A 14,761-nucleotide genomic window follows, 5' to 3' on the forward strand; every position below is an offset into this window, starting at 1 on the left:
AATTATGCATGTGTTTAGATTTTACTATATATATTTAGTATATTTAGGAAAATCTAAACTTTTAACATTAGGATAAAAATATAAATAAAAATCAATTTCGATTTTGAGCAGAAGTGTTCGTTTGCCTTGGTTAAGGCTTTGAGTACTTTGAGAGGCAGCGGATTGCGATCCGCTGCACTAGTACTCAATTCTTGTAAAGAACGAAAGGTCGGTGGCCTAAAGACGCTTCCTCAAGCGGATCCATCGTGGCTTAAGCTGGTGTACCTGCACCAGGTGGGTCGTGGAGCTGATTATATGTGATACCAAGTGCAGCAAGATTGCCGTGCATTTTGCCAAGAGTCTCAGAGTCCGCATTCACAAACGCATTGATGCTGGACTCGTACTCTCCTACGAGGAGCGAAACCGAGAGCCTCTTAGGAGACTGACATTGATAGTTTGCTTTGCTATTGCAAGAGTACATATTTTAAGATTCATCTGATTTGGACGAGACCAAATATATATCTTATGACTGACACGGCTAACATCCACGGAATCTTTTTTACTGAGATCGAAAGTTTGGTACTTTTGAATATTCACAATAATACAGAAATTTAACATTTGTGTAATGTCGATGAGTCAAAGCTTTCTTTGTGGAAGATGTACAACAACAACCCGGTTGCAAAAATAACGGACGCTTTCAATAAATTATCATACATTTGTCTTGAAAATCTAATAAAAAAAACGATTTTTTATGCGATGTTTGGTTTTGTTAATGCGTTTCGTAGAAGTACTTTTGACGGACAGCTTACTAATGACACTTTGTACGCGAATATTTTTCAGCACGTAAATCAGCTCGAAAAAACAAAGTCCATGTGCAGTATGGGTCTCATTAAGCTTAAAGCAAACTCCGTAAAATCATTGACAGGTCATATTGCTAGGGATTGCTTCAAGCGCGATAACAACTGACGAAGATCATATGGAAGATAAACGACAGATGTATATTACAAGGTCTAAATGTATGTCGTTGCGATCCCGGTCCGCTGATCAATCGCTGAACCTACTGCGACTTCAATAGCACCGTACTTTGCCATTTCGCCCCGATTAAACAGCAGAGGAGTGTAAAAACTCAAGTCAGAAATGTGGTGGCAGACCTAAGTTAAATAAGCAATGATGATACACGATACACTTTGTCTAAAAACACTGACCGCATAATTTGTTACTGTCTCATCAATGATTAATCATTCGAACTGACATGTCCTGCATTTTCAAAGTGATTGAAAGTGCACCGAGCCAGAAGGTAAAATTGCCTAAACGTGTGCTTTTATAAAGAAATAAAGGCTCTGTAGCCTACATCAGCTCCTTCTACCTGATTATCGGTTCGATCGGTAGCCTTCCAGCGTGCTACTAAATTCGACCAGACTTTTGTCGTATGCTCTGTTCGAATTGCATCATGAATTATGTCACTTCTAATATAAAATTGTGCAGCTCTGGATTATTTCCTCTCATGCCTTTGTGAGATTTCAAGTGATAGTACTACTCGTATCACGCGATGGAAATTTTGATCTTCAATCACATCACAGTAATACCTTTGATGAATTTGTCCTCTGTTAGCGCCATCCACATCGATGAAAGGGCGTGCATTGACGTTAGAGACCTCTAACGCTGATTGCTTTCAGTATTGGCGGTCTTGGAAACCGTATGACCACTGATCACTTCTTCAGTTGAACGATTGGTGGCCACTCACTTATTTTGAAGTGGTGTCCAGACCCCCGACATGTATCTTTTTATCTAGCCTTTCGACTGCATTTATTTTATGCACTTCAAGTTTTAATCTGGCGATAAGGCTGAAAAGGTTGAGGTTCAAATTTAAAAATGAGTTTTGAATTAAATACTTGAAGGAGTCTAAGTCGAATAAATTTGTCCTCAAAATGCAGTCTATCGCATATTTCTACCCCACCGAAGTTCAGGGATTGTTGGCTGCTTGTAATCATTTCAAAAGGCCATGTACATCATGGCCTTACTGATTAAATGGTGTCAAGATTGTACCATTTAATCATAATTTTGGTAGCGGTTCAAATGTCCTTCGACATATAAGTATTTTAATAAAGCATACAATATACAGTCGCTTTGAATATTGCATTGATCGAGCGTTCATTCATTCAATTGTTACGCAGAGTGTGGCGGCAGTCATTCCTACCTTTAAACAGCTGGTAAGATATACTAATACAGCACATCTTGAGCTATTATACTGTGGTGATTCATTGAGAAAAATGTTTTCTATACTTTCACCCTCCAGACGAAGAAGGAAATTCGATGATTCCGTACAGTAAATTTGAGGAGAAATGATCTTCTCACTTAACTACTATAAATTCAATCTGCACAACGTTAAACCGTGATATCCAGTCTGACGTTGCAAAACATGTGGGTATGGCGCCCCTTCCCTCCTTCGTTTTAAGACAATTCGCGATTAATTAGTTCGTTAATTACCCGTCAGCTTCGCCAAGTCAGTTCCCATACAAAACATAGGCGAAAGAACTTGGTTCGGTCGGCTCTAACTATTTCTTTCGTCTTCTTTGTGCATGCACCCCAAGGCCGCAGGGTTCGAGTCCATTGCTGACCACTCTGTCTTGGAAATGAGTAGCAGCGAAGCCACAGATTTTGAGCGTGTACCGCCTGATAGCAGCAGCGGCTTTGTCAAGATTGGCGGCCCTTTACCAGACTCGTCCGACCCTCGCACCATCAAAGGTGCGAGCAGTGTGCCTGGTAATGGCCACCGTTTGTTCTATCTTCGAGTAATCGACTCGCGTAAATGGCATTACTCGGAGACATTTGCGCTTTTTCTCGACTTTTTTGTGCAGGTCTTGGCAATTTCGTTTACGCAAAAGGCCACATTCCATGACGAAGTGACGGCAAAGGCCTCGCGTCTCTTTTCGTCAGGACTGATGCTCTGCTACTTTATTGACATGAGTATTCGTGTGTTGGGTCTTCGTCTTGCTCTCTTTCGGTCCCACTCGAATATCGCCGACTTGCTTTGTCTCGTGGCTATGGTTTTTCTGCTCGGGTCAAGGTTCGTTATGGATGAGCGAGAATATTGGCTTTGTCTCGGCTATTTGACTATCGTGGCTTGTCGACTCATTCTTAAGCCCAGAGCACGAATCTTCAGTAAGAAACTGCACAAATTTCGTACCAATGGGGACCATATCCGAATCAGTATTGAGTCGCTTCGTGCATCACTCGCTCGTATCCCTGGTATCTCGGCCATGTCCATTGAAATGATGGAGACGGACCTTGTAATCATTTGTGGTCGTGATGAAGGCGATATGACTCGCGACGAGCTCATGAACTTCTTAGAACGAGCACTACATTATCGTCCACCAACACTCTCGGCCACCGAATTCTTGTCACATTTGCGTGATATTGACGCGTCATCATCGACATTGGCATATGGTACTACGGATGTGGTTCGCAGTACGTTATGGCACTGGTCGACACAGATGGCAGACCTCATTTTCTGCTTCTTCGTCGTGTGCATTAATGCGTCAGTCAGTCCTGCTTTGGCTATTTTCCTAGCCAAGTTATCGGATGCTTTTGACACGTTGGACTCGGGCAATCCGAATGAAGCGACACTTAGACTTGGAGTTATGGGCGTGTTGGCACTCTGTGTGCCGTTCGTACTTGGCGACTATGCGGTTGGCTACTTTCAGTCTAAGATGATTTCAAAGGCTACGGAGTCGATGCAAGCAGCACTACTAAACATTATTTTGCGTCAAGATACTCAATTCTTTGCTGAGCGCTCGGAAGGTGATTTGAATAATCTTTTTTCGAGTGATGTGGCGCGTGTAAATGCATTGTGGCAGGCTGTCTTTTGGAATTTGTTGAATCCGCTGCTGGCTGTGGTTTTTGGATTTGGATACGCTTTGTATATGGATGCCAGTATTGGTGTTATGTCGTTTGCGTTTACTGCTATGCTTTTATCTAGTGGTCCACAGGGTTTTGCTGCTCAGCGCTCGAAAGAGTTTGGCTCGAGGAATGCTTACGTTGCGGCTGAGTTCCAAAATGCAGTTGGCTGCGAGAAAGTTGTTCGAGCGTACGCAATCCAAGATCCGCTTATTACGCGTTTTAAAAAGACATGTGGTTTGTTGCGAAAAAGCCAGTTCTCGAAGGACTTTTGGTCAAGTATCGTGCAGATATACATTGAGTCGGCCATGTACATTTTTATAGCCATAATGACAGCCTCGTTGGCGATGAAAGTGTGGCACAAAGAGCTGTCTTCTGGTGAATTCTTTGGTTTCATCACGTTGCTGAGTCGTGTTTCAAACCCTGTGACAGTTTTGGGTGGGTTTATGCGTGTAGCTATTGGCAACGCAAGCAGTCTGCAACGTGTCGATGATATTATTGTCGGACTTGGCTCGAGCAGTAGTAGCAAAAACGATGGGGATAAGGACATGCCACCACTTCCTAAGATGACTCGCGATCTTCGGATTGAAGAGCTTGCATTTAAGTATGACAAGTCATCAGAGAACTACATCCTCAACGAGTTGACAGCTACTATTCCCCGTGGATCATACACTTGCGTTGTAGGACCGTCTGGTTGTGGTAAGAGTACGCTGCTGGCATGTCTTATGCAGTTCCAGGAAGCCGATGGTGGCTGCATTCGTCTTGATGGTCATGACATATTTAACTTTTCCAAAAAATCGTTTATGGACCAAACGGCTGTCGTTTTCCAAGATGGTGGTATATTGAACGGCACGATTTACGACAATATTCGCTACGGTAATATCAGCGCTTCGAATGCTGATTGTGAGGAAGCTGCACGTTTAGCCGAGTGTCATTTTATTAAAAATCTCAAGGATAGCTTCGAAACAGTAGTGGGTCAGCACGCTACGTGCAATCTCAGTGGTGGTCAGGCGCAGCGTATATGCTTAGCGCGTGCCCTTTGTCGGCGCCCAAGCTTGTTGTTGCTTGATGAAGCTACCAGTGCCTTAGACCCTGAGACTGAGGCGTCAATTGTGGCAACTCTAGAGCGTCTTTCGGACAAGATGAACATGACCATCATTTCTGTCACGCATCGCTTGTCGACAGCCCTTAATGCGGACCAAATTTTGGTTTTAAACGCAGGACGTGTAGCAGAAGAGGGTCGTTACGAAGCGCTTGTTCAAAAAGGTGGACTCTTTTTCGAAATGGTTCACAAAGTGGAGAAGCCGGAAGAGGAGGAAGATGATGTTCCTCTGGAGATGTCGCATATGGTCTCGATGGCAAAGAGCCGTCGTCGTGGTATAGTGCAACGCAGAAACGCTGACACAATTGGTGCTAATGGGGATGAGCCAACGCAGATGCAAGATAGTGCGCTAGCTTTGCAGCAGTTTACAAAGAATTTGAGCTCGCGTGTGGTTCACGACGCTGGCGATGGGAATCGTTCTGCAGGCACAACTTCATGGTACCGCTATGGGAATCGTAACTCTCACCGAAGTCGCAAGACGAGCGACGACGCAGGAAATAACGCTGCGGAAGGTGGGAATCCTTGGTATCCGACTCAAAATGAAAATCGAGGTGGAGCTGCGACGTCGGAGGACGAGCGCAATAAGTACTTTGTACTTTAGACAGCATTGCTTAATTCCTTGTATCTTGCAATGAGGGTTGGCTGCATGTATTAGAAATAATACTTGCGAGATTCTCTATTTCTAGAAGGTAGTTTACATGTTTACATGTTGACGTAGCGGGACCCCAAGCGCCTGGAGTGAAGCACGTTTAAGGATCAAGTGTCAGATTTATGTGTTCAAAAATAAAGAAAAACAACCAGTTATTACATTAAGTGAAAGGCACCACTAGAATCCAAGTGTAGCACGCCCATAAAACTGCTCATCATCTTCGGGTAAAGCATCTACTAGCCCGTCAAGATTGAATTCTTCGATTTGCTTGTCGGTGTGAGTCAATTTATCCTTGTCGCCTCGAGACCGAACTGGTGGTAGCGGCGGCGCAGCTGACTTAAGTAAATAGGCGTTTGCAGCACGCAAAGTTTTCACCCAATTGTTTAGCTCCTGCGAACTTTTGGTAAAGAAATGTGATTGCTGCTCATCTGTACTCAGCACAAACTCCTTGCCGTGTCGGAGGTCCTCGCAAACAACCTCGAAGCTTTTGTCAGCCAAATGAATCTCTCCACGTGCGACTGAGTCACCACGCCGCTTGTAGTACTTAAGATATCCATCGGGGGTGATGATACACCACCGCTCCCGTGAGCCCCGCATGGCCTTCATACCGCTAATGATGCCGCGGTCAGCCCATTCTGTAGGGCCTTTATCTAAAAAGCCACTCAATGTTGGTAGCTTTCCACGTGAACTGCCAGAAGTTGCGGCAGTATCCACGCTTTTCGCTTCATTAGATGACAGACTTGAGTTGTCTTGCCGTGACTTCTTCGTAGATGACGACGGGGTTTGACGACTTGAGTGCGTGATCTTTTCGTCTGATGCTTTCTCGTTGACAGAAGAGTCAGTCCGTGATGATGGCGACCCTGACTTGCCTTTGGTTTTGATCCTGTGAAGTTCATCCTGCGCTTCCTTAAGCTCGTGTTTGATTTTTTTACGCTTTCGCTGACACTCTTTCGCAAGTTTTTGATCACCAGCCTGGGCTGCTTTGGAAAGCGTATCTACCACAGCGCGTTGCTTCTTTCGCAGCTCCAGTATCTTGGCCTCAAGCTCAGCAAACTCAGATTTCGGCTTGCTGGAACCGATACTGTTACTCGTCTTTGCTTGGTGCCCACCCGAACTCGGCTCATTATCATGCGCTTGATGTGACGTAGATGACAAAGAAGTAGGTAAACCCACGCCCGATTCCTCTTTACTCAAACTAGCATAGTGTTTTGTAAGCTGCTCAATCTCCTTCTGGATCTTATTCGCTTTCAGCTGCTCTTTATTCAATTCGTCTTCCAGTCCACGCCTCTTTTTCTTCAGTGCTGACAATTGTTCCTTCGGCGACGCCGTAGGTTCAATATTAAAAATATCTTCTTCTGTCGCGCGATCTTCGTCTTCACCCTTGTCCGTCTGCTCTACTTTTGCCAGCTGCTTTTCTAAATCCTCGAGTTGAGCCTGCAATGTGTCTCTTTCTTTCCGAAGTCGCTTGTTGCCAGCCCCCATTTTTGAAATGTCATCGTTTAGTTCGGTATTTCGCTGGGTCAATTCGTTTGCCTTTACAAGTTCTGGATTTTCCATGGCGTCAGTTTCCTGCAACTTAAGATTTTTCATCATTGTTTGGTATTTTTCCTTGTCCTTTTTCAGGCTCTCGTATTCTTTTCGCAACTCCATTCGCTTCGCATTCAAGATATCAAATTCACTCGACACTGTACTCCATTTGTGCTGCATGCGTGATATTGATCTTAACAGCTTCTTGTTTTCGATCGTCCACATCTCGGTATGCAGCTCTCCCGTCACAAGCACACGCGTATACTCTTGCTTCTGCTGCATGTAAGCACTAGAGTTTCCATATCCTGTATTAAGTGAGTTGTTAGCAGCCGCCTTATTCACTTTTTCACCATCAGACTTGCGACCGCCATTTTCCTCCACTGTGCCCTTCTGTACATCTGCGAATTTAATGCGGACAGGTCGAGATGCGTGTTTCAGCTTTGATACAACCTCTTTATACGTAAGCCCAGCCAGTGACACGTCTTCAATGCTGATAACGCGCATGCCAATTGTTAATCGTTTGTGAGGTTTAACGCTCCAGTTATGAAGCTCTGCGGGTCCAGCTTTACCATTTATTTTTGGCAAATCGTCCACTTCTGCCTGGAACTGCGAGTACAAAATAGTCTCCATCTGATGGACTTCTCGCAAACTAACGCCAAGTCGTCCTTCCTGGAAGCAAATCTCCACCTCGTTCACCCAATTAAATACCTTTTTAATCTTACCGCTCGAAGTTTTTGTTACGGGAGGAACCCATTGTGTCTTTCCGGCAGGGGAGATGAAATAGTAGCGACCTTTTTGAGACTTGCTTTCCTTGCGCGTCCATCCAGGCGGGAGCTTGTCGCCTTCCGGTGAAGTGCTTCCTGCACTACGTCGACTGCCTTGACTCCCTCGATTACTATTAAGTGATGTAGCACCAGACGAAGTACGACTTGTAGTCGATGCTTTGGCTGACTTCGTACTACTTGTTGATGTAGTTGTAGTTGTAGTTGTAGTCGTTGACGTGCTATTGCTACTGTTATCACCATTGGACAGCGTAGTGCTGTTGTTTCTGAAGACCATTATAACAGCAACGACGAGTCAGAAGTCGTTAGCACGAGTGAGTACTAGACTTATGTAACCACGTGGCGAAAAAATGTGCGCACCAGCCCAAAAAATAGTACCATACGGTACCTAGTTCTGATCTCTTACCTCCACAACGCTGTCTTCTTCATAGCTGCACAATGTCAGCCAACTGACGCAGATTTCTCCTTGCTATATTGTTACCCAAGAGATTTTATCTGACGAGATTGAATCGTGCTACTCGTAGCTTCTTCTTCTGCCCTAAGTGACAACCCCCTTCCTAGTAGACCTTGACAGATATGAATGCTTACAGATAAGTACGAAATGTATTCACCAATTAAAAAAGTAATCTTGAGCTAATTCCACTTAGTAATAAGCTCGTAGTTGCCTCTCAAACGATGGAGTGCGACCACGTTTTCGCGACGAAAACTCCTCTGTGACATCAGTGGAACGATAGACACTATTCGAGCGATTGAGACGTGGATCACGCGACGAAATACGGCCTTCAGCCGATTGAAACACGCTGCGTGAGCGTTTGTGGAAATCGGCTGCGGTTGTACTACTAGACGACTGTTGCTGATCTCGAAACGCAAAAATTGGTGGTTGACCAGGAGGTGGCGGCAGTGCGAGCTCCTGCTGCTGTGGGCGGTATTTGCGTTCAGCGCTTTCAGCAATTTCATAGCCACTGCGACGCGACGTGTTTGCTGTTGACTTGGATGCCCGGCGTGCCGCCCGCTCCCGATTGACCTCATCAATGTATGCTTCAAGACAACAAACCATAAACTCGTTTCTTTCAAGTGTCACAGCGCAAGTATATTTCTTGTGCGACTCGTGAGTCGTCCCGCTCTCGATGTCTGCCTTTAAATACCAGCAATTCTTCATGTGATGACCAAGTTTAAGGCAATAGAAGCACGAGACAGGGCCATTACTGTCGATACGTTCAAAACTGTCAAATTTTGAAGAATATCGACTGCGTGAGTTGCGCGAAGACCTGTCATAGCGGCTACTAGAAGCGTACTTGTCGTATCCTCTCTCAGAGTTGTGCCTGTCATGAGTGTGGCGCTTGTCGTAATCACTATCACTTCTCTTAGAATCCCGATACGAGCGAGAGCCTGAATACTTCTCTCCTCGATCTGAGCTTCGTTTTTTGCTGATGCTGCGGCTGCGAGGACTGGTTGAACGCTTTCTCTTCGAAGTACTGATTTCTCCTGTCCTAAGGTCGAGCGTATTGCCTGTCCCAGTAGTCACGTCACTCAAAGGGGAAGTTCTATCGCCTGATCTCGCGTAATTATCAGAGCTTCTCGTTGTCTCGTCAGCACACTGTTCAGGTAATTCGTCGCGCTGCTTTTCACTGGATGTCGTAGTTTGTTTTTCCACTGACATATCTTCAGTAATCGGCGTTTTCATCCCTTGTTCTACTGGCTCTACAATTGCGAGCATGTCAGCTGCTGTTTTCACTACTAATTGAGATGTTTGCGCGTCTGTCGAGTTGTTAGTTGAGGAAGGGGATGTTTTGCCTGATGCCAAGCTCGGAACACTCGATGTCTCTACTTTTGCTTGCATCTGTTCTTTGATGGCCACCACTTTTTCCACAAGCTCGACATAAGGCACAAATGGTCGAGTTCCTCTCCACGACGATACCATTGGAATCCACGCACTTGGAAGTGTTTGCGTCAATGAGATGGAGCGAAAGGCGTCTGTCAGCTCAATACCTGTTGCTAGTGCATATTGCTGCATAAGCATCTCCCACCGCGTGATAAATTCTGTAACAGGTTCTTCTTTCTTGTCTCCCAGTCGAATGTGATATAATACGCGATGCATTTCGTACACATTGTGAGCTCCAGGACTACTGCGATTGCCATACAGAGTACAAAGCATCATCCAGCTGTCGTAAATATTCTTGTTTAAGATTGCAGACTCCACGTCTGGGTGTAAGAAACGTTGTAAAATTCCTTTAGCTTCGGCACTTTCGCCCAAAACATCCCAGCGACTAAGTCGTCCGCGCTGGGTAGTAGTGTTACGATCACACGGGGCTTCTTCCTTTAAAGAAGGCTGCTGTTGCTCGCCTTCCTCGAGGGCCATGGGCACGCGGGGCGGCACGACCTCCCCATTATATGTAAAAGACTGGCTCCCGTCGTAACCGCGCACCATCACATAGCCCAGCAGGTGGTAGCGCATCAGCTCATTCTCGACACGCGCGCGCCACACACGAAAGTCTGTCGAGCCGTCAAACACATGCACGCTGGTGCCGATGTTATTAGCCTCCATCGACTAGCACTGATTTGCTTGCTTCCCGATTTGGTTTTGAGGATGGGGGGTGATTAGCTGCGAATTGCAAGTGGGCAGACTGATCGCAGTGAGCAGGAGCTCTATATTTATGTACTTATTGAGTTTAATGTGCACGATGTCTGAAAGGGTTCATGCATCACATGCGAACTGATACGATACGTGTGTTCATCTTGGAAGTAGATTTGGTAGGATTTAGCAGCCAATCAGTAGCTTGATTAGTAGGACAACTGAATAGTAAGTGGAACGTGGTATCCACGTCTAACGCTATCAATTGGAAGGTAAGAAAGTACTTGCAAGAGTCATTACGCAATAAAGCGTATGGGACAATTCCACTGCGATTTATAGCTTTACTACAAAGATAGTTTCTGTTAGAGGTTAACGTTGCACACGTCACCGTTAATCCTTGTGTCAACATTTGGTGGATAGCATCTGAGCAGACTGAATGTTGACCCAGAGCTCAGAGAGTCAGTAGTGAAGAGCTGCAACAAAGTTGCCGTGCTGTTGGAAGTCCATAAAAAAAAATAAGCAATTGAAATGTATTGGAAGCCTTCTTCTTGTTCTACCTTCTCTAGCCTCCTAGACTATGAACATGACGGGTCCCAACCCTTTAAGGCGAACAGCCGTCCAGATAACATCCAGATATTAGGTCGTCTTTACAACAAGTGTCTCTTAAAAAGTAGGTGAGGATACCCAGGCTAACCGTTTCCAACGGAGTAGGCACTCACATCGCAGAGCTACCACGATGCACATTTATCGGATGCCGTACCCATTTCTAACGACGGTAAGTGTTTTGACGCCCCGCCACGGGACCCACGACGAAGCGAAATTTGCTCAAGAAGCCCAGCTTGCTAAGCTGCAAGCGCACAATTTACATCGACTCTTCGTGGTAATGTAATCCGTCCATAGTCACTTACCGCGCTGGTATGAAGCTCCTACACGTCTATGCGGGCGGGCCTTTCGCTCACATCAAAATGAGAAGATTTTTTTAGCTTAGAAGTCATCACTCCCCAGGGCGCTTGGACCAGCAGCGCTTGCAAAACCCTTACCCTCCATGATGAATGTAACCTGTGTGCTACAAGTGCAGCCAAGTCTATTTATTTATATGCGCACTGAATAAAGTAAAATGGCCGTCTCACCGATTCTAGAATTTTACTAGCCAACTCCATCAATCGGAAAGTCTGCCTGTAGCGTCGTGTCATTCTTGAGTTTGCAAACGTCTGAGCACAAAGCGGACGTCAAGGTGATACCTCATGATCTCGAGCTCCTGCTTCGAGTTTATTAGGTATTGTGAACAATGCCTTCTACCTAGAGGGCCACCAAACCATGGAGTTGGTCACAATTTGCAAATTGAGCCGTGCCAGTCGAGATCGAGACCGATTCTCCTGCGGTTGGCTCTCATGTGCTCATTTGTTTGTGGCGGCACGTCGACTCTTCAAGAGTCACGACATGTGTCCGAAGCTGGGGTCAGTCATAGCTCGGATTCACTCTCTGAGATTCGTTATCGCACAGCCGAGCATGTGGCACCCCCCGTGTTCGAATCGCGTAGGAGTGCAGTGACGCTGCAGAAATTGTTGCTTCCCCTGGAACAAAAGTCTTTGCGCTCGACTGGACGTAAGAGCGGGGTTATGATATGGCTTCGGGATGCCCACAAAGAACATTAGATGTGTTTGCATTTTTGAGAGGGGTACTCAGAATATCTTCTTCGCAACGACCCGATGAAGCGCAGTCGCAACCTTGTTTTCCGAATAGCGGAGACCGCTTCTGTAAGTAAGTAGACTGCATCCAGTCAAGATTTCTGCCCCACAATTTACTCGTGTGTGCTATGCATATTTCTGCTATGCGTGCTGCTTTTGTTTGTCTTGACTTTCAAACATAGCCTCGTTTGAATTTCGTATGACGAGAGACTCGTTAATATATATTTACTGATATGTTGTCGAGATGGATCAACAAGTCAATTTTGATCGACTGCCCCCTACTAAGACTGACTCACTTCATGGTGGTGTCAAAGGCATCCGGATGTTCACCATTTACGTAACGCAGGGCAAGACCTGTAGGGGCAAGTACTGCTTTATTTATCGCGAACTTCTTTGAGTGGTAGCACCGCAATCCCTCCTCACAAGTGCTCCGGATGATATCTTGCACAACGCAATTCCTCCACACAAATGCTCCGGATGATATCTTGCACAACGCAAGTCAAGCATTTCGTCTGACCATTTGCTTGAAGATGGTTTGATTTATATTCAGCACTTGGATATAATCTGACAAACATTCGGTGGAGAGCGCGGGTTTCATCTTTATAATGGCTATTGAAATCCATCTTGGCGAAACATGGTGCCGAGGAATAGCTTCGGAGTATTCTCTCCGGGCACAATATCGCTGACAGCAGCGAGATCAGCCATCTCGCTCGGACAGTCCTTAAAGCCCAAAATTTCGATAGCACCAGTCGCGTGTTTTGAAGCCAAAAAAAGCTCATACTGATAGAATGCCAGTGCTCTGTCAAATCCGGCAGGCAGGCCTAAGGTGCCACCGCATGCGGCGAGGGTTAATCGGTTACGTGCGCATGTATAGTCTGACCCACTCATACATGTTGAGACATCAAACCATAGCGCTCTTCGAACATTATATCTACCTTTTTTCGAGGTGGTCATCCAAATAAATATTATGCGCCTCGTACGATATTCTGTACTTAAGGTCCTCGCCACAAGGCGTCACTGTTATTTGGGTCGGTGCTTAAATACAACAAGCCTTGGACTGTACATATCGGTGCAGGCGTGCGACCGCGCGCTTTGATAGAGCGTGATCTGCCTTCTCAAGCTCCTTGCTCTCCAAAGCTCTCGGCAGCACAACACATGTGTTGCGTATGACCCAATCGCCTCCTTAATTTGCCGACGTACCCATTGTGACATGCAAAATTTATAGTTGGGGCGATGCGAAAGCACATCCACTACCACATTAAACCGGCCTGGCTTACACCAAACCACATAGATATGCCCGGCAAAGACGGAACGCCATCACGCCATTCTCTGAGAAAGACGCGGTGAGGACGTGGCGTGCTTGAACAAACTAGACACACTATTTTAATGTGGTGACGACGGAAAACGCATTTAGTCGTTGGTCACGTTGTAAGCAGCTGCGATGTCATGTCACATGTTGTTTGAAGCGCTTGCAGAGGTGCTACAGCGTGTTTGAACTACCTAGACGCATCATGTTGATACGACGACGACGGTAAATGCAATCAGACGTTTGACACGTTGTCAGCAGCTGCGATATCATGTCACATGTTGTTAAAGCGCTTGCAGAGGTGCTACAGCGTGTTTGAACCACCTAGACGCATCATGTTGACACGACGACGGAAAATGTAATCAGACATTCGTCACGTTGTCAGCAGCTGCGACGTCACGCCACATGATTTTTGAATTGCTTACAGATGTGCTGCAGCTTGTCTGAACTACCTAAATGCATCATTTTGACGCGGTGACGACGGCAGACGGCATAGTGTATTCAGACGTTGTTCACGTTGTCATCAGTAGAGATGTCATGTGTGTCGAAGTTCTTGAAGATGTGCTTGGCGTGTTCAAATCACATGGACGCATCATTTTTATGCGCCGACGACGGCAAGCCCATCCAGACGTTCGTCACGATGTCAGCAGCTGCGATGTCATCTCTCATGTTTGTCCAAGTATTGAAGATGTGCGTGGCGTGTTAAAACCACCTAGACAATTCATGCTGACGCGTCGACGACGGCAAATGCATTCAGACGTTCGTCACGTTGTCAGCAGCTGTAATATCATGTCACCTTTTTTTAATCGCTTGCAGTGGTACTACAGCGTGTTTGAACTAACTCAAAGCATCCTTTTGACACGGTGACGACGGGACACGGTAAATGTATTCAGACGTTGTTCACGTTGTCAGCAGCTGCGATATATGTCTAAGTACTTGAAGATGTGCGTGGCGTATTCAAACCACCTAGACAATTCATTTTGACGCGGCGACGACGGCAAACGCATCCAGACGTTCGCTACGTTGTCAGCAGCTGCAATATCATGTCACCTGTTTTTTGAATCGCTTGCAGGGGTGCTACAGCGTGTTTGAACTACCTAGACGTATCTTTTTGACGCGGCTACGACGGCAGACGGTAAATGTATTTAGACGTTGTTCACGTTGTCAGCAGCTGCGATGTCATATCTCATGTTTGTCTAAAAACTTTAAGATGTGCTTGGCGTGTTCAAACCACCTAGACAATTCATGTTGACGCGTCG

At 45.8% G+C, this 14,761-nt stretch overlaps 4 protein-coding genes across 4 annotated transcripts; 2 read left to right on the forward strand and 2 right to left on the reverse strand.

Annotated features, from left to right (window-relative positions):
- Positions 1-735: 735 nt before the first annotated feature.
- Positions 736-2,296, forward strand: PHALS_03191 (uncharacterized protein; the record flags this gene model as incomplete). The annotated part of the gene is made up of 4 exons (XM_024717463.1): positions 736-856; positions 918-975; positions 2,102-2,189; positions 2,276-2,296. 4 exons carry the CDS (start codon positions 736-738, stop codon positions 2,294-2,296), a joined length of 288 nt encoding a protein of 95 aa, XP_024582959.1.
- Positions 2,297-2,558: 262 nt separating this feature from the next.
- Positions 2,559-5,579, forward strand: PHALS_03192 (atp-binding cassette superfamily; the record flags this gene model as incomplete). The annotated part of the gene is made up of 1 exon (XM_024717464.1): positions 2,559-5,579. The coding sequence occupies one exon, from the start codon at positions 2,559-2,561 to the stop codon at positions 5,577-5,579; it is 3,021 nt and encodes a 1,006-aa protein (XP_024582960.1).
- A 93-nt stretch (positions 5,580-5,672) lies between these two features.
- PHALS_03193 (hypothetical protein L916_05358) lies at positions 5,673-8,365 on the reverse strand (the record flags this gene model as incomplete). The annotated part of the gene is made up of 4 exons (XM_024717465.1): positions 5,673-5,711; positions 5,787-5,804; positions 5,865-8,202; positions 8,343-8,365. 4 exons carry the CDS (start codon positions 8,363-8,365, stop codon positions 5,673-5,675), a joined length of 2,418 nt encoding a protein of 805 aa, XP_024582961.1.
- A 214-nt stretch (positions 8,366-8,579) lies between these two features.
- Positions 8,580-10,481, reverse strand: PHALS_03194 (hypothetical protein L917_05240; the record flags this gene model as incomplete). Its single annotated transcript, XM_024717466.1, has 2 exons — positions 8,580-9,159; positions 9,232-10,481. 2 exons carry the CDS (start codon positions 10,479-10,481, stop codon positions 8,580-8,582), a joined length of 1,830 nt encoding a protein of 609 aa, XP_024582962.1.
- Between the last annotated feature and the right edge of the window lie 4,280 nt (positions 10,482-14,761).

Source organism: Plasmopara halstedii (genome assembly GCF_900000015.1).
Source record: "Plasmopara halstedii genome assembly, contig: Scaffold_2103, whole genome shotgun sequence".
NCBI lineage: Eukaryota > Oomycota > Peronosporomycetes > Peronosporales > Peronosporaceae > Plasmopara > Plasmopara halstedii.